We start from the raw sequence: 19,518 nt of genomic DNA on the forward strand, positions 1-19,518 counted from the left end.
CCCCTTTTACCCTACAGGTGGAGGTAAGTTGGTTACCATGGTGATCTGCCTGCCAATAAATAGCGTGGTGAAAAGTGGGATAGATGAATGATCAATGTGTAAACACCACACAAGCAAAACAGGATGAGACCAGGATGAATTTAATTGTCGTATAACAAGCAAATCAAAGAAAATGCTCAGTAACAAGGTTATTATTATTATTTATTAAATTTCTATACTGCCCATCAGGTTTTTTTAATTATTATTGAGTCTGTCAGCTGCTGGTTTGTTTTTAAAATGATACTCTTAAAGGTGGCTTTAAAACAGCAGCCACGTCTGAAAATAGGCCTATAGAATTAAGCAGGAATCACCTCTCAGATGAAGCAATGGCAAAGGGTTCAGAGACTAAGGGACAAAAGGTTTGACCAAGTATTTGACTAAGGGACAAAGGGTTTAAGGGCAAAGGCTTTGAGACTAGTCAGATTCCAGTTCCCAGCAAGTTGTTGCTCTGCAGACCATGTGTGGGGAACCTGTGGCCCTCCAGGGGGTCTTGAACTCCAACTCCAACCAGGCAACACAGACCAGGGTCACAGAGGTTGGGAGCTGTAGTCCAGCAATGTCTGGAGGGTCACAGGTTCCCCATCTCACTGTATAGTAAATAGTAGTACAGTGGAACCTCGGTTTTTGACTTCCAAGGTGTGTTTGAAAACAGAAGCATTCACTTCTGGGTTTCCGGCGTTTGGCTTCCAAAACATTTGGCAGCCGAGACACTTGAAAACTGAGGTTTGACTGCACAATCAAAGGCCATAGATTTGGAGGTAGAATCACAAAATTCAGAGTTGGAGGGGAGCCTGAGGTTCATCTAGTCCAGTGGTGTCCAAACTTTTTTCAAAGAGGGCCAGATTTGATGAAGTGAAGGGCCATGAGGGATGATGACCAAAGGGCCGACCAAAGTTATTAACCTTTTTTTAGGATTGAAGTTGTTGAGCTTTTTTAGGGTTCAAGCTATTGAGGTTTTTTTTTGGAGTTTACCCCAGGAAATAAACTGCCACAGGGGCCGGATTAAACTGATCAGCAGGCCAGATTAGGCCCCTGAAACGGACTTTGGACATGCCTGATCTTGTCCAACCCCCTGCAATGCAGGAATCTCAGCTAAAGCATCCATGACAGGTGGCCATCCAAGCTCTGCTTAAAACCTCCAAGAAAGTCCACCACCTCCTGAGGAACTGTTCTAGATCAGTTCCCTGTGGAAAGTCCAGATAGAGCATCTCCACCAGACGTCCTCAAGCAGACTCTGAAGAGCCATCCACCAAGGAGCTACTTTATACCACGCTGGACCAAAGACCCATCTACCTCATCATTGTCTGTGGGTCTCCAGGGTTTCAGGCACGAATGTATCCCAGCGAGACCAGGAGACACCAGGGGTCCAACCTGGAATCTTTCACATGGCGCGCAGCTCTACCGAGCAAGCCAAATCCAAGTGCTGGGAACCTTTGGCTCACCAGGTGCTGCTTAACTAAAAACTCCCATCCTCCATGGCCACGGTCTGCGCTGCCTGGGGCTGATGGGAGTCGTAGTTCAGCAACATCCGGAGGGCCGAAAGTTCCCCACACCCTCCCCTAATCCACCCCCACGTCCTACTCTTCTGACCCTTGCCCTGAAGGCGTAGGGACGAACGGCTGTGCCTGCTAAATCGCGCCAAGAAGAACTCTTCACATGCTCAGAGGCGGCCCCGCTTTTCTTGGCGAGCATATAAGAACCAACCCCAACTCAGGCGGGACCTGACACAGGTACGCGACTTGGGAAAGGAAAGCCGCAGCTGGGCGCGCGCCTGGCGACTCCCCTTTCAGCCGGACGCATCCACGGGGCAGGAAAGGGGGGAGCCGCCTTCCGCACGTCCCGAACGAGCCGCGCAACGAGCTTCCGCTCGCTTTACTCCGCCTGATCCCCTCGGTGAGAAGCGTCAGCAGCCGGGCGGGGAGGGAAAGGAAAGGTGCGGGAGGGCGGCGCGCCTCCCTTCGACGCCCTCGCCCGCTGTCTCCCCCCCCCCCCGCGCCACCGCGCCGCCTTAGTCCGGCCCTGCCCCGCGCCGAGGTTTCCCTTTGCCTTGAGGGACTGCGCTGTGCTGCTCTCGCTTCGCGCCGGAGAGGCAGAGCCGGCGGCCGGAGGAGCTGGGCGTCGGGAGGCGCCCGCAGCGACGCCGCCAGCGGCAGCGCGAAGCCCGGGCCATGAGGAGCCGCCGTGACTCTCTGGCGACTCCGCGCGACTCCCTCGCCGCCGCGGCCCCGGGGGATGCCCGCTAGGCGCGAGGATGAGGCAGAGCAGGGGGCAGCGGATGGTCCTGGCCACTTGCCTGGGCTCTCTGCTCCTCGTCGTCTTCTACTTCCAGAGCAGCTCCAACCCAGGTGAGTTAAACATTCACCCCGCAGGCAAAGGTCCTCGACCCGGCCCCGCTCCCCCGCAAGGCGTCTTTTCTTCTCCCCTCTCTTTCTCTCAAGTTTGGGCTTTGCTGGGTGTTTGGTCTTCCCAGCAAACTTCGGCAGCTGCTCCTCTTTTAAGGCGACTCTTTCTAAAAGTCATCTTGGCAGCAGCAAACCCAAGAGTGCAAACCTGGCGCCGCCGCTGTAACGGGGTCTACTCGGAAGTAAGTCTCAGTGAAGGCAATGGGGCTTACTCCCGAGTATATGTGGAAGTAGGATAGCAGCCGTGTTTATTTTAACTTTTGAGACCACTTTCTCGACCGCTTTTCCAAGCGGTTGGCAGAAGGAAACCCAACTCCGGAATGAAATCATTAACATTTAAAATCCATTTCCATCCAAGGTGCTCACACCAGCATGCCATGAAATAAAAGAAAAATAACCCAGCTAGCTTGAAAACAAGATCCAAGTTGTAATTTAATATTAATTAGCTTCCAAAGGCCATGATAAACAATTAACATTTTAAGGGCTTTATTTAGGTTAAATGTGTAGGGTTGCCTCCAAACACAGCTTCCTTTCTGGAAATTGTTGTCCTGTAGTTGTCTGAGAGAAGCAAGCTGCCCATTAAAAAGAGAGGAGATCCTGAAGGTAATGTCAGGGTATTATTATTATTATTATTATTATTAAGTCTGTCAGTCAGCTGCTGGTTTGTTTTTAAAATGATACTCTTAAAGGTGGGTTTAAAACAGCAACAGGTCAATAAAAAATGGTGCAATTCAGTCTTTATTCCTATGCATGCCTAGTTGGGTGTCAAGTCCCATTGAACTCATTGAGAAAATATAGGATTGGATTTACACAGCAGCTTTGAAAAATAAAGTAGCTGAACAATGCCCCAAACATTTTCAGTAACTTCAATACATTTAAGCCCATTGATTTCAGTAGAAAATACTTAAGTGTGGGACTCACTTTCATCCTGAGTCAATGAAGAACAGAAGGTCAATACCCTGAGAAGGCCTTTTTATGGTGTGAAGATAGAAAAGCAGCTTCCTTGCACTGAGTCAGCCAATTGGTCTATCTAGTTCAGTATTGTCTACACCAGTGTTTTTCAACCGCTGTTCCGCGGCACACTAGTGTGCCGCGAGATGTTGCCTGGTGTGCCGTGGGAGGGAGTCGGGCGAGTCGGGCGGCGAGAGGCGGGGTGGCGGCGGCGAGGAGAGGCCGCCCAGCGCGGGGCTCTCGCCGTCTGCCTGCCTGGCTGCCTGCGTGGCGCTGACGTCACGGGGCTGTAACGTGCCCCACATAGGCACACGCGGGGCGGCGAGCGAGCTCCCTCCCACATCCCATCGCCGCTCTGCCGCACGCTAGCTCGCTTCGGCCGGCCTACTGGGCTGTCGCAGGCGGAAGGCCTGCGCATGCACGAGGTTTTCGCGCCTTCGGGATTCCCTTCACGCCTTCCTCCTCCCGGGGCCTTGAGAGCGCGGGAAGCGGCAGCGCGAGACCGGCGTTGAGCCTGGCAGGTATTGTGCGGTGCTGGTGCCAATATGGTAAATATCCTTTGCTTCATTCTTGTCACATCACTCCTCATTCTGACTCGGTCTCTTATGATCCTCAGTGCAATGGCAAAGGTACCTAGTAAATAGTAAGAGTGGAAAGAATTGTTCTATTGGAAAAAGTGACCATTTTAAGTTTTAGAATGACAAGCTTCAAGATTTGTATTTATTTATTTATTCTGACATTTTTATACCTCAGTTTTTATTATCTTCTTAATAACAAAATATATAAAATAAAATGCAGAGAAATAAAAATCTCTCTCTCGCGCTCTCTCTCACACACACACACTGCACAGGAGTGGGACCAGGAGGAGGGAACCCTCCATAAATCTTAGCTGCCAGCCTGGCACATAGCAGGAGGGGTGCTCCAACAGGTATCTGAGTACCAAAAACACGCACAATCATTTCTGTTAAAAACAAAACCAGACAATGTAAAATACTTTCTTTGTGTTTATTTGATTCCTATTAAAGAGAATTACTTTATATATAGTCAATATAGGCACAGAGTTAATTTTTAAAACATTTTCTAATGGTGGTGTGCCTCGAGATTTTTTTCATGAAACAAGTGTGCCTTTGCCCAAAAAAGGTTGGGAAACACTGGTCTACACTGACTGGCAGAAGCTCTCAAGGGTTTCAGACAGGAATTTCTTTGAGCCCTACCTGGAGATGTTGAGGATTGAACCTGTGACCTTCTGCTTACAAGGCAAATGCTCTACCTCTTAGCCACAGCCTTTCCTCAAGTGGTTTCTAGGTAGGCCTTCCTGGGCAGTGACTTTGAGAGAGTAGAGGTTGCGGTGGGGAAAGTCTTCATTCCAGGTCCTACTTAACTTCCCTGGATAAACAGAGGGTCACAGAGGAATGCAAATGTGCTGACTCCTCTTAACTTAAGTAGGCCTTGAACTTATTTCTTTAAGCAAGTCACTGAGATGTTTTTTGTTGGACCATACTTCCAAGTACTGTAAATTTATGAGGATCACAGCCTTGGAGGATTAGAGTCCTAAGTCCAGATTTCATTGAAAAAAGAAAATACGAAGCAACTCTAGATCTGTGAGATTAGCCGTGCCTTCTGTTTGTGGAAACATTCAGTCAGATATGTGCTGAATTTTCTGAACCGCAGCATGGGTGCATCTTAACGCCAGGTACGTAAAAAACAACTTTAGTAAGCAAATACCAACTTGCTGGAAAATCCTTCTTAAGTGGAATCAAAGAAACAGCCCAGGGCAACTCACTCTGAGATATTACATATTTTCTAGCTAAGATCATGTTCTTCATCGATGCACATTTTTGCAGTGGGTTGTGACACACAGACTATGCTTACTGCAAACAAAACTGTGTTTTAAAGCTGGTCTTGGCATGGGTACCAGTGTGATGCAGTGCATCTGTAGCAGAGATGGAACTGAACGTGTGTTTCCTCAGGTATCCCGCAGAATTCAATGGTGCTTACTCACAGGTAGCAGGTAAAGGATATCAGAGTGGCTTTGTGCCTGCTGCTTTTGAGCTTCTATCCTAGCAGTGTGTTGTTCCTCCTCACAAAGAGTGGTATCTACTGCATAGCTATTTTCACCAACTTGCTTCCCTTTTGTGCTGAACTACTACTTGTGGTGGAGAGCAGCACACAGTAACAAAATGATGCAAGTGAGAAAGCACACATATGCATTCAAGTTGAATGGTTCTAAAATAGAGGTAGTTTCTGAACCCTCTGTGCATATATACATCAGTGGGCTAAAACATGTTTTTATAGAAAGGTTACCAGACGTCCCCATTTCCCGGGGACAGTCCCCGGATTTACAAATCAGTCCCCTGACAAAATCCATCCATTTAGTAGGGAGTTGAAAAGTGTCGCTGGATTCATTGAAAAAAGTCTGGTAACCTTATTTTATAGTAACCTGATAATGCTATATCTAGCAGATTATTAGCCATAGCATCAGCCACCTCTGGGCAGTGTGGATGGATTGAATCCTGAAGCTTCCAGCAGGACTATAGAGAGAAAAAATGCATGGGAAGTCCTTTCAATGTGGAGAGCGGTCCCCATTCCATTCCCCACTGAGAATGAATCTTCTCCATCCCACAATAGCTCATTGGCCGTACTGCAGTTCATCCTATTGGATGAGGTTTCACCCCTTCAGGAACATGCACACAGCACACTTCTGGAGCTGGGAGTCTGTGCACAGAAATGTATTTCACACATGTTTGACCTTAGCTGCATCTGACTTCAGCAGAACAATTTGGAACCAGTGTAAATTCACACCCTGTATTTATGTTCTGAGGCCTGGGACAGAAGTCGTCCTTGAGATGGGTGCAGTCCAGGTAACTTTAAGCACACGTTCAGAAGCACTAACCTACCCTACTCTGTCTGTTGCATTGCTTTCAATGAGGCTTAAGCACAGTGCATCTTCTGTGTGTGCACTCAGGGGTAAGTCCCATTGAGTTTAATGGAGCTTGTTCCCAGATAAGTGTGTATAAGATTGCAGCCCTATTTTTTATTTTTTTAAGGAGGGCTAAAGGCTATATGACTAGAAGCAGGCGTTTCAGTGAATTAGGGTTTAACTTCTTTGACTCCTGCTATATTTAATGAGCTATTTCAAGATGTTCTCTGGCTGTTTTATGAAGGCAGCAATTTCTCTTGTGTAATGAAAGCATAGATCTTTTCTTTTCTGGAAAGTCACGGCCCAAGAATTCAGATGATGGATGATGAGGCTGTCAGCAGCGAATAAACTCTCACAGAGGGCCCACTTGAATTAAAAACTAAGTCAAATTCTGTGGCCAGTGAATTGATAGATTAATCTCCAAATTAATGTTTTCTGTTGAACAGCCAAACAATGCGAAGCCAAGAAGAGTTATAATTTTCTTGCATGTTTCCTGCACCTTTACTAGAAAGTATGTTGCTTATTATTTTCAGAGAAACATGCGTGCATAATGCTTATGATTCAACAATGTGCCAGGGTCCTACAGGGCACTCTCAGCCAACGCTAAGTTGACCTAAATGTTCACAGATTTGTTTTTTACCATGATGCATTGAAAGGTGGTATTTCCATTTTATTGTGTTAGTTGAAAGTATAGAAATTAGCTGGATGAGTATCCTAGAATTCGAATAGGTCACTCTGTGCTTTAAACTTACTATGGAAGTATCATATAAGGCCTACTGGATAAGGGCTACAGTTTTGAGAAAACTGTGCTGGGATATCTGTTGAGATAAGACAGCTGCGCACTCTCTGTACTTTACAAAAACAAAAGTCATGTGTATTTCAACAAACTTTGTCAGCTGGCTGAATGCATGTCTGCCAAGGGCGTAGCTACCTGGTGTTGTTTTTTAAATTTATTTGTTTGCATTTATCTTTAACAGTTACTTAAGAAGTTTGTGGGAGGTGATAAATAATGTTGTTGAAGGAAAGCGAGCTCCAATTCATGACATGACTTTGTTTTTTAATGAAAAGGTAAAGAATTCTGCAAGCCACTTCCCAATGAGTTTAAAGATAAACAGAAGTACCCATTTGAGGGAAGGGAAAGCTACTGCGATGAAATAAAATGGTGCAGTTGATGTGCAGATTGTGTGGAGGAAGGTGAATGAATGGTAGGGGTGAGCGATATATCAATATATCACCCAAAACTGGTTTGAAGTCCATATTGTGATATCGGTTTTATAATTTTTGACCCAGCAATATATCCTGAATCATTATGTGTGTGTGTGCATGTATGCTATGCAAAAATCACAATGTGGGGAAAAACCATGAAGCCAGTCAATGCTTCTCTTGTTTGTTGCAACCTCTATTAACTCTTGCCAGCTCAGCTGTCCCCCGTCTCACGCAGAGGGCAGCGAATCGCAAGAGCAGGTGCTGGCAAAATTCACGATGCAGGAAAAACCGTGAAGCCTCTACATAGCTCCATCCTTATTTGAGACATCATGATATATTGGTATATCGCAATGTTTCACTGATGATATATCACAATGTTGAAAACCAGATATCACCCAGCCGTAATGGATAGCTGGTTCATTTTTGCGTCTGAGTCTTTTGCTTGCTCCAAAACCAGGCTGCAGGGATGTGACAACACTGGGGGAACTACACTTTGGATCCTGACAGTCTGGGTGAGGCAGCGTAGGCCAACTGATCTGTATAAGAGCTTTTTGGAGAGGCATCTTGCCAGCTAGGCTAACCTTCACCTGCTCCTGATTGTCATGTTCCTGTCTTGAGAACCTTCGTGTGCATTTCTAACCTGAAACTGAGCCTTGCAGCATTTCTGGAGAGGCTGACTCTGGAGTCCCTCTAAGTTTTCCTCCTATGTATGTTCTCTTGCCTCTGACCTTGCTTTCTCTGATCCATGCTGTTGTACCTAACTAGTTATCTGAAATGTCCACACATTTTGAAAGTCGGTGGTTTGCCACTTGACATATTTTCAGTTAAAATATCAGGAAGTCTTCACCTGGGGAAAAAAAAAGTTTGGTGCTTTTATTTCAGCTAGTTTTTAAAACGACACACTCTTTGTCATTTCAGATAGCAGAAGTGGCTTACTTTCGAGCTGAGGAAATTCTTGTCTGCTTTTGGTTTCTTTAATACCACAAAAGGGGGGGGGATAATTAAAGAACAAAGTGAACCTGGCACACATTTCCCGTCAAGCTTCTTGCATTCACTTCCTTTTAAAGTTGTCTCATTTGTTTTAAAAAAATATTGTTAAGTTTATTTGGGTAAACCTGATTTGGATTGAAAGGCTGAATGTAGAATTTCCCATTGAGTGTGAGCATAATTCATGGGGCATTGCTATTTGGGGCGGGGGGGGGGCAGGCCAGCAAGGTTTTTAGTAGGCCAGTAACTATTATTTACAAGCTTTTTTTTTTTAAAAAAAAAAAATCACTCAGCCATGTGCAGCATAGAATTGTCCACTGAGTAAGCCAAGTGTGCGTGTGTGTATATTAAGAACCTAAGAACAGTGGCGTAGCGTGGGGGGTGCAGGGGGGGCGGCCGCACCGGGCGCAACATCTGGGGGTTAGGGGGCACAAATCCACGGGTTAGGGGGTGCAAATCCACGGGTTAGGGGGCGCAAATTACTTGCCTTGCCCCGGGTGCTGACAACCCACGCTACACCACTGCCTAAGAAGAGCTTGCTGGATCAGACCAGTAGCCCATCCAGGCCAGCATCCTGTTATTATAGTGGCACACCAGATGCACTCTCCCTTCCTGCTGTTTCTAGCATCTGGTATTCAAAAGCGCACTGCTTGTGGCAGTGAAGGTAGAACATAGCCATCATGGCTAGCAGCCATTGGTAGCCTCGACCTTCACGGATTTGTCTAAGCCCCTTTTAAGGCCATGCATGTTGGTTGCTGCCGTTATTTCCTATGGAAGCAAATTACATAATTTAACAGTGTGAAGTATTTTATTTTGTCTGTCCTGAATCTACCGATGCTCAGCTTCATTAGATGTTCTCCACCAGTCCTAGTGTCATGAAAGAGCAAGAAAAACTATTCTTTATCCATTTTCCCAACATAAGCATACACTTTCTGTGCTTCTGTCATGTCACATCCTACTCACCTCTCCTCTAAATTAAAATGCCCCAAATGTTGTAACTTTTCCTCATGGGGGAGTTGCCACATTCCCTTGATCAGTTAATAAAAGGTAAAAAAAGGTAAAGGACCCCTGACAGTTAAGTCCAGTTGCAGACAACTCTGGGATTGCGGTGCTCATCTCGCTTTACAGGCGTTTTTGTCCACAGGGTGTTTGTCCACAGACAGTTTTTCTGGGTCATGTGGCCAGCATGACTAAGCCGCTTCTGGTGCAAAGGAACACTGAAACCAGAGCAGTGCACGGAAACACCTTCCCGCTGGAGCTGTACCTATTTATCTACTTGTACTTTTTTGGCGTGCAAGAGCTGGGACCGAGCAGTGGGAGCTCACCCTGTCACGGGGATTTTAACTGCAGACCTTCTGATCGGCAAGCCCAAGAGGCTCAGTGGTTTAGACCACAGGGCCACCCGCATCCCTTTGATCAGTTAATAAACAATACACCAATTCCAAGTTGTAGACAAGCCATTAGCCACCAGCCAGGGCTATTAATGTGTAGAGAAGAAGCTAAGTAGCAATTTCTGTGCACTGGACAAACCCAGCTTTTCTGGGAATGTTGCAGGAAACTGCTCCACCCACTGATCTGTTTAGGGCTCTGCCCTGCCTTGATGCAGATGGCTTTAAGCCCAGAATCTCCTGACTAGCAACCTGACTCTTTTATCTGAAGAGTGTGCAATCCTATGGAGTGAGTCTGCTAATGAAATTCTGCAGTCCTGGCTTTTGTTATTTTGCAGTGGGGCAACAACTGAGGCGTGTGAGGGTCACAACCAAGAGGTAGGGAAGCCCTTCTGGTGTGAGATGCTCTGAGGAAACAGTGCACTTGAGTCTCCTCTCTCTCTGAGCTCAATCCCAGCTGTGCCTGTTTTAAAATGCAAAACATGAAAACTGAACTGAGAGGCAGGGCTCTCTCCCTCTCTTTATCGGTTAATTATGTCTACAGCAGTTTTCCCACAGAGTTTCACCCTTCTGATAATTTGTAGGAAGGATGTGGCTCTCTCCTGCGGTATCACGACAGAGGCTGAAAGCATCAGTGAGGTGCCATTGAGTGATTGGGGGCAGTTTACACTGTTGCCTTTCAATTCTGATACAAAATGGATAAGATTAAAAAGTGGTTAAAATGTTTGCAAAGCTAGATAAATTCAATAGGCTGCAGAACGATATCCTACCAGCCCCAGAGGTTGGGCGCCATTTCTAAATGTGTCATTTGTGCATCTGTCTCATGGTGTGCATGGCTGACAATGCTAGCAGATGTTGAGAGTGCAGATTCCTGTCAGCCGCAGCAAGTGTGACCACTGTAGTCCAGCAACCCCCAGAGGTCAGCCCCTGAACTTCTTCAAAATCCAGGATATTTGTATATAGGATTCTGTTGCTCATGGGCTATTTAGGTCGTGAGTGCATGGATTTCAAGCTTGCAAGATCTACTTTGTTTTTGTTTTGTTAGAGAGGCCTACCCGCTGGAGCAAGTTCACAGTGGGAGAATAGTAGTTTGGGGAAGAAACCAGATACAAAATGGTGGCTCATGGGGTGGAGCCAGTTACCTATAACAGCACATGAACCAGACATGGGAATAAACTGAATGAGAATTCTAATCTCACAATTTGAGCCTTTTTTCTGTTGCTGTTCATAAACTATTGGACGTCAGCAACACTTTCTGATCTACTGCAATTCATCCAGCATTCTGCCTGCAGCTGCCAATGTACCTTGTGCCCAAACCTGGCTTAAGGGTTTTGCCAGTCAAACCCATTCACCCTAGTCACTTGTTCTCTGCACCTAGAACAACTGTGTGGAGAAGGAGGGAGCAAGATCATGCCACATTGGCTCTGGCCCTGAGTCTGCAGGTGTTTCTGTACCTCTGGACAACTGTATATCTGCTTAGCTGACCTCTGTTTTCCTCAAGAATATGATTGGAAGTACAGCCCCATGGTGAAAGAATGACCTCTGGCAAAATTCATTGTTGATTGCACTCAGCTGTGCATTTTTATTATCGTGCCCATCTTTTAAATATGTAATTTCCTATTAAGATAAGGAGTAAGAGGCTAAACAAAGAAAGGTTATTGTGGGATAATTACTTATCCACCAGTAGCAACTAACCCTTTGTTATAGTGTGAGGTTTTTTACACACACACACAAATATGTTTTGCCAAGAGTGTAGAAAATATTCTATGTAAGTTAGCCATATTAGTTCTCTGCTTATGATATCCTCAACTTCTGATTGTTGAGAGTCTAATGAGCAGTCTAACTTCTTATGACATGTGCATGTGCAAACACACACACACACACACACACACAGATGGGGGCGGGTGGCTTCCCAGGAAGCCATTGCACTAACAGTCACATACCTGATTCTGAGATGCAATGGTGGGCAAAGGATTTCTTAACCCTTCTCCAGTGGCTGCATACATTCCAGTGTTTCTTCCTGGAAGGTAAGCCCACCACTAACCTTTCCTCCTGCAGATGTTCTATACAAATACTCAAACTAACAAGATCTCCTTGCAGAAATGCAGCCCACATATTAATTTTGGTTATTATTCTGATCTTATTTTCCACACAGCAGGGAATTCTCAGTGGGTCATTCCCCATAAGTTATAAAACTGCCTCCCATATGAGTTTTGGTTGTTCTCATTTAGGTACCAGGTGAAAAGTTTTTTTTCTGTTTACTTAGGTCTTTGGAATGTAACCCACCTTTTTGCCAATGCTGCTATTTTGTATACGGGCACTTCTGGATGACCGGTTTGTTGAGCATTTATCCTGACTCATTTGCAGGGAGATTAGATGAAGTTGACTGTTTAATGAGCGTTAATTCCGATTTGCTTTGCATGGAGGTTAGATGACGGTGAGTCAAAGCAAGTGTCATCCCACATGTTCCTCTGTCTTTTCCTTTCACTTCCCCTATTGCAAGAAGTCTGATCTTTGGGGGAAGTGGGTTTCTTGGGCAAGACCTCTTAATCAACTAGAATTGGGTGAGCCAAGTTTGCCATTAAGAGATTAAAGATTGTGATAGTCTTTAATGTTGTTGTCAATACTTTGTTTTAAAAAAATATTGCTGTGTTATATATAGTGGCAAAGCTGCATGCTCCGGCACTGGGGTAGAGAGCAGGTGGGGGTGTGGCACGTCACCCACAGGGGCAGGGTGTGCATCCCGGGGGTGTGACATGCTGCCTACGGGGGGGTGGCATTTGTCCTGGGGGTGTGGCGTGTGTCCTGGGGCGTGGCACGCCACCCACGGGGGGGGGGGTGCGCCCAGTGTGGTGGGGGGGTGCGCAGTGCGTGTCTGGGGGGCAGCCGCAGTAGTACCCCCCTCCCCAATGGTGCTGGGGGCAGTGTGCTTCCCCACCCTCCGTTCCTCCACCAGTGGTTATATAGCTTGCTGCTCTGTGCTCTCATTGGGAGGAAGGATGGGGTAGAAACACAAGGAGAGAACGAAGGGGATGAATGATTGCAGGCAGCTGGGAGGACTTGGGTCTTTGGGCAACTGGCGGATATATAAGCTTATCTGGTTCAACAACAGTGATGGAACAGATTTCACTTTGCCTGTGACTAGTAGGCAGAAGTGCAAAACTCGCTCTAAGAGGCCCTCTTTTTCTTTACTTATTCAAACTCAATTGTTTCAGCTGCAGACCTTTTGTCAGCTTAGCTTCCCATATGCGTGTAATGTGAGAGGCTGTTGCTAGAGAGAGGGGGAAGAGAGAAGGGCTGTGCTGAATGAAGGTCCTCGTGTCAGCAGAAACTGCAACACTGGATAACACATGTTGGAATTTCATTTCTGCAGAGACCACAGCTTCCTTCAGCATTGAACAATAGGGGTGCAGTAGAGGCTTAGCGATCGATCCCATTCTTGTATGCATGTGGCCTGGACCATGACTACTTTGCTTGCAGCATGAGGAAAGGGTCATAGCTTAGTGCATGGGTAGGCAAACTAAGGCCCAGGGGCCGGATCTGGCCCAATCGCCTTCTAAATCTGGCCCACAGATGGTCAGGGAATCAGTGTGTTTTTACATGAGTAGAATGTGTCCTTTTATTTAAAATGCATCTCTGGGTTATTTGTGGGGCATAGGAATTTGTTTATTTTTTTCCAAAATATAGTCCAGCCCCTCACAAGGTCTGATGGACAGTGGACTGGCCCCCTGCTGAAAAAGTTTGCTGACCCCCGGCTTAGTGGCAGATCACATCCGTTGCATGTGCAAGATCCCAGATTCAGTCATTCACAAGGGCATTCTCCTGCCCACCCCCCAAATTACCTTCCATGTCTGTAGAAGGGGTTATGAATAAGAAATGCAGGTAGGGATCCAATTTTTTTTTTTAAAAAAAACAAATTAAAATCCCATGCGTATCTTTCTTTTTTTAATCATTAGTTTTTGCTTGATTCTGAATTTTCAGCTCTGGCAGATTAGAACAGCTTGATGCTGGTGCTTCCTGTCCAGTCTACAGCACCTCCCTTTCCCACCTCCAAGTTCCAAACGTGCCCATACATAGCCTGCAATCCAAAGAACTTCTCTCTTCCATTTTTTGCTTCCAGTGTTTCCTTAGGTACAACTTGAGCAACGGGTTTCTTTAGATGTCCTTCTCTCCCAGCAGTGGCAGAACTTTTCTCCCTTTATTCATCTCAGCTGGTTGCTTCCCATTGGTTCTTGTCTTGGTTTCTGTAAGAGAGAGAGTAGCTGAGGGGGAAAGTTCTGCTAAAGCCTCTGCTCACTTTGGGGAGGAGAGGATTACATCTTTCTTAGTGTCTTGGCTTAACTGGGGTGAAGCTGGTCAGTGGACAGAGCTAAAAGTGCTGGCCTTCCAACTTTTGCTCAGTCCCAAATATGGCCCCTTGTATTTTATTACATTTTTTAAAAAAATCGTTGCTGATCAGCAGCCTTTATTGGAAATGACTTTGTATTTGGAGCTGTTATAGCTGGAGGATTGCTTGGCATGGACGTCCTAGCTGTCTGTCGGCCTCTCTATTTTAGCATTGCAAATATTGAAGCAAGCAAGCGGGTTTGTTTTTCCGTGTGCATTTCTCTCTCCACATGTTCCGTTTGCAGTGGCAGCTAGAACTGTGCTGTCTTGTTGCAGTGTTTGGGGTGGGATTGAAGCTTCTCTAAACCTCACATCCGTCCCTCTTGCAAGACTTCTTTGCACCTCGCAAAGCCTGGAAAGCTGCTCAGCCAGCCAGACTTCGGAAAACACTTGCATAGGTCCATGAATTTGCTTTGCACATTCACTAGACCCTTGTTTTGACTCTCTGGCCCATGCTATTTGACTCTGAAAAAAGGAGCAGTTGTAAGGAATCTACATTTCACCGTGATTGCACGTATACTCAGGGACTCCCTGACAGGAGCCAGTTTTAGGCACCTGCTAAAAACTCTGTGTGTGTGTGTGTGTGTGTGTGTGTGTGTGTGTTTAGGCAAGCCCTCAAAGACATGTAAAGCTGTTATTTTCCCTTATTTAATTGGTATTATTGGTATTATTCACAGAAACCTACAAAGAGCATAAATGAAATTCTGTTCTAGAGACTAGCAAGCACAGCAAACAGCAATGCAGTTTGTTAGCAATCCCTCTCATACTCCTTCTCCAAACAATTCAAATTCCCGGGATTCCCTGTGCAGAAGAAGGAACCGTGATACTACTTAGTCATTTTAACAAGCCGTCTCATCTCTGCTTCAAATGCAGCGAAGTCTTTGTGATTCACTCAAGCCAAAGGGAATGAAGATACGCTGGGAAGATGTGGAAAAGATAGGGCTCTATCTTCATTCTCCCATAATCTGGTTGCTGTACCGTGGGCTGGAATTTATCAGTTCCAGATGTGGAACTGGCAGCCTCTCTAGAAACAAGCCAACCAGGCTTTCTCAGCCCTCTGAGGTACACCAGGCTGTGAGCAATACATCATCAGGGGAAATGTGCTTCTCCCACTTGTGCGTGTGACCTTGAGAGTTCCTTGAATTAATTTGGTGATGTATGAAAGCAATAACATGAATGAATTGTGCAGTTGTTAGAGGAGAGACAGGTGGGTCACATTTTACTCTGGAGGAATCGAAGGATTGAATGCCTGAACACAACCTGCATTTGAGACTGGGATAAGAGAGTGAACGGACATGGAACAGAATTTGAATTATTGTGGAAAGCTCTCAGATCCAAGATAGTCCAAGACTAGATCCTCTGGACAGAGGCCAGCTTTTTGTGCTGAGTCTGTGGAAAAACAGCTTGCTGCACAATTGCATGTGGGTCTCTGGCATTGCCTTTGTGGAAAACCTTCTGCTCTGTTGTATCCAGACCAAAGTTTGTTGCTTTCTCTCCATACCTCCACCTTGCCTCCACTGGCAGCCTTGGTATTTTTGGCACCAACACATCCAAAAGCCATGTCACAAAGGAAGCATACTTAAGCATTTGTGGGTTGAACATGCTGTGCCGCTCTCTTCCATATGCTGCTGATTCCATCCATGGTCAAGCAGCTATTCGGGGATATAATGCAGAAGGCCAGTTTTTGGAGATCACCCTGTAGCTTGGTAAGCAGAAGGGACTCTTTCAATATCACAGTTGATACAACTGTTAAAAAAAACCCCAAGAGATGCAAAATAGCTTCTTATTGTGGGCTGGTTCAATGCACCAAGTTCTCTGTCAAGTGCTGGATGAGGAAAGCGAAACATAAATAATAATGAAGTCCTCTTGCATCCACACCTGGTGACAGGGCACCTTGCTGCTCTGGGGACAAAGGTGGACTTTGTCTTGGTTTGGTTGAGTGGGTTCCAGGTGGTCTGCTCTTGCATCTTCTGTTCTGGAATTCTGGCAGACTTTTGTGACAGGTCTCTGGATTTTTCAGTTCAAGATTTATAGCAGGTTTAAACCTTCAACTCTGATATATCTCCCCTTACTTTCAGGCCATTTGGCTAGAACGATATGTTTGTATCCCATAATGAGAAACAGTGAAAGTGGTTTGCAGCCACACTGGCAAAAGTGCTGACTTGGCTCTGTACACGTCTTTGGGACTTCCTTTTGGAGGCCAGGTGTGCAGGTATCCAGGTAACTAGTACTGATGGCTTGGAAACTGGAGTCTCCTTTAACCAACAGCAACACGAGCTTCGTTCTCAGTGAGGTAGTAAACCTGTTTTCAGGCTGAATCACTTCATACTCTAGGTGGGGACTTGTACGCATTTGAGTGCTCTCCATAAAGTAATAATAATAATATTCTGCATGTACTATTATTCAGTGATCTATGATTAGACTTAAGGCTATCTCATGTTGGTTCAAGCTCTACAGAGCCAGGAAATGGGAAGCTAAGGCCGATGCCTTAAAAAACATGATCAATGATGTTGTGCAGTGTCATAGGTTGTGCTTCCTTACAACCTGGCTCTCCATAAGCCAACACTTTCCCTTTGTCTTAGTCCAAATCCAGATGTGGAGGGAAAAAACACCTCACAATGTCTTGTATTGCCTTATGAAATGTTTTGAGTGTTGCTTGAGGGATCCTCCCGCGAGTTTGACCCATGTTGCTTCGTTGCTTATGTTAGTAGCCATCAGAATGGGTTAAAGAGTGGGAGATGGAGGACTTCTTGAATGCAGGAGGGGCAAGACTCTGGCTCAAACAGAAGTTGAATCAGCTAGTTAGACAAAATGGATGGGATAACACCATAATTTGAGGGACAACCCTGCATATTCCCGATCTTGGCACTTTTGCCATCACTACTTCTGATTGATCTCAATGCCCATGAAGTCTAGAACCCTTTCTTTTGAATGTGGGGATGCATTCCATAGTTAACTATCTAACTGAGCTTTAGCTGCACTTAAGCTCATTAAGGGAGCCTGATTCCGCTGGGTCGTCACCAGTATATATGCAGCCAGCCACAGCAAGCCTTTATTCAAAGCGGGCAGAATTGGTGAAAAGGCATTGCACAGCTGCAGTTCTCCTCCTTCTCCGCCCTTTCCCCCCTCTGTATTAAAATAGGGAAAGCTCCCCTACTGAGATGTCTACCTCCACTGAATTTCCAAGCCATTAGTAAATACATTCTGGCAGCTGGGTTTCCTCAGGTCACAGACACTTTTTGTAGTGAATAATACCAGCTGATTTTAATGTCATTGTTCCTTAACCCAATTGAATCGGATTAAGGTAAGGAAACTGTCTGGCTTAATTAGGATTTACCAGAGGTCAAGTTCAGAGCAAGTGATCAAAGCCCAACTAATCCTGATATATACACATTTTTTCCACTCTTCACAGTGACAATCATCGCCAGTCATTTTATGCTGCCAACCCTTAATTCCATCTTTCAGGTATCCTTTTCCAGCAAAACCACACTAGAGGAGTGCAAATAGAAGCCAAGTTTTCCTTAGTATTGATAATAGGATGTTCCAGAATCCATATTTGGACAATGTCAGTATTAGGCCAACCAAAGGTCTTTGCCGACCTAGCATGTTGTTGGTGCCATTCAATGGTCAAATCATAGAGCTAGATGGAAGGGAGTCTTGTAGACTATCTAGTCCAACACCCAACTTCAAACAGAATATCCCCAGAGCTGGAGCACTCCCAGCAGGTGGCTGCCTAACCTCTACTGAACTACTACCCCAATCAGCACTGACCATTAGCCAAGACTGTGTGGGGCTGATGGGAGTTGGAGTCCAATGGCATCTGGACAGCCACAGGTTCCCCAGGTGTGCTCTACTAGTAGGTCTCTGGTAAGAATTAGCCCATCAACCACCAGCCAGCAATAGCTCAATTAAGCTTTTGGTTTTGCATTCTGCCTAGAACTGCAAAATAGAATAGGTCCAGTCCAGAGCAGGTCACAATATATGGCATATGTTGGCCTGCCATGGTTAGAACAGGATGCAAAACAGTGACAACAGTATTCAGCGGAAAAGCCAGGTGTCCCACCCCCAAACAAATTCTCTTAACTGAAAAGAGACTGTCTTATTTGAGGCATGCAAACCAATCACAGTGAACTCTTATTTTTGCCCTTTTCCTATGTGTTTGTTTTGCTGAACTCAGAAATAGTTCTGAAATTAGATATTGCAAATGTTCAAAACTTCAAAGAATCTCTCGGGTGTGCTGTGATCAAGTTGGTGTATAAATGAATATCTGTGAACACTGCATAATTTCTGGCCAGAAAGCTCACCCATTTTGTGTGCTTGCACACCAAAACTTTTAAAATACAGGATGGATTTATCATTTATTTATTGCAAAGCTTTTTGTGATGTGGTTTACATTTTCAAGTCTGGGCTCAAATTTTCTGTTTTCCATGGTTGCTCCAGCTTCTTTCTATAAAGGATAAGATGATGTGTTCTGTCAAAGCAGCCTTCCTGAGACTAGCGATGGCAGTTCACCTGCTCAGGGTCCCACTCAGTCTCTGAGGGGTCTTTTCTTCTCCCAGCCGACATTAAGCACCCCATATTCATGATCAGTTTTGATACAGCTGGGAGAACATTTAAGTGACTCCCACTTAGGAGTCTGGCATAATTGTGTGGATCCCACGAACAGGACTCCTAAAAGGGGCAAGGTGGAGATTTCATGGGAAAGGGATGCACACACCAGGTTTTGCTCACCTAGCTGGGCATTGAACTCTTTTCTCAGTTGCACAGAAACCACTCATAGATAATCAGCTGCCTGAAGTTGAAGGAATATCAGAAGATCATAGGAGAAGGGCTGGAGCAAATAGAAGTGACACCATCAGCATCAGCATCGTCAATAAATAAATTCATGCTGTAACAAATCTAAATGCCATCGGTGAATACAGATGTACAACAGGTTACTTTTATTCATTGGGTTTTCTAAGGTAAGGAGAAATCCAAATGATTTTTTTAAACAAAAGTATGGGCTATTGGGTTGACAACAGCATTGTGTGGATGCTGCAAAAAAGGTGTGTGTATAAGCAGCTCAAATTCCACAATAAATGTCTGCCTGCGAACACCCTGAATTTCTAACACAAATCCCCAAACAAATGCATTTATGATTCTCAAAATGTGGAGGATTTCCTTACTGGCATCTGGACACTGAAAAAAGGAAAAAGCTGGATGTTTCCTTGCTGTTTCAGCTGCAGTCAAGCTCAGGTGC

At 45.4% G+C, this 19,518-nt stretch overlaps 1 protein-coding gene across 1 annotated transcript in view; it reads left to right on the forward strand.

Moving 5' to 3' along the window:
* The first annotated feature begins 1,664 nt into the window (after positions 1-1,664).
* Positions 1,665-19,518, forward strand: part of CHST13 (carbohydrate sulfotransferase 13) — a 48,778-nt gene continuing 30,924 nt past the window's right edge. The window contains exon 1 of the mRNA XM_082210488.1: positions 1,665-2,384. Within this exon, the coding sequence (XP_082066614.1) occupies positions 2,291-2,384 (94 nt within the window). The 5' untranslated portion in view covers positions 1,665-2,290. The remainder of the gene's footprint in view (positions 2,385-19,518) is intronic.

The sequence above is a fragment of the Podarcis vaucheri genome (assembly GCF_965113315.1).
Source record: "Podarcis vaucheri genome assembly, chromosome: 2".
Taxonomy (NCBI): domain Eukaryota; kingdom Metazoa; phylum Chordata; class Lepidosauria; order Squamata; family Lacertidae; genus Podarcis; species Podarcis vaucheri.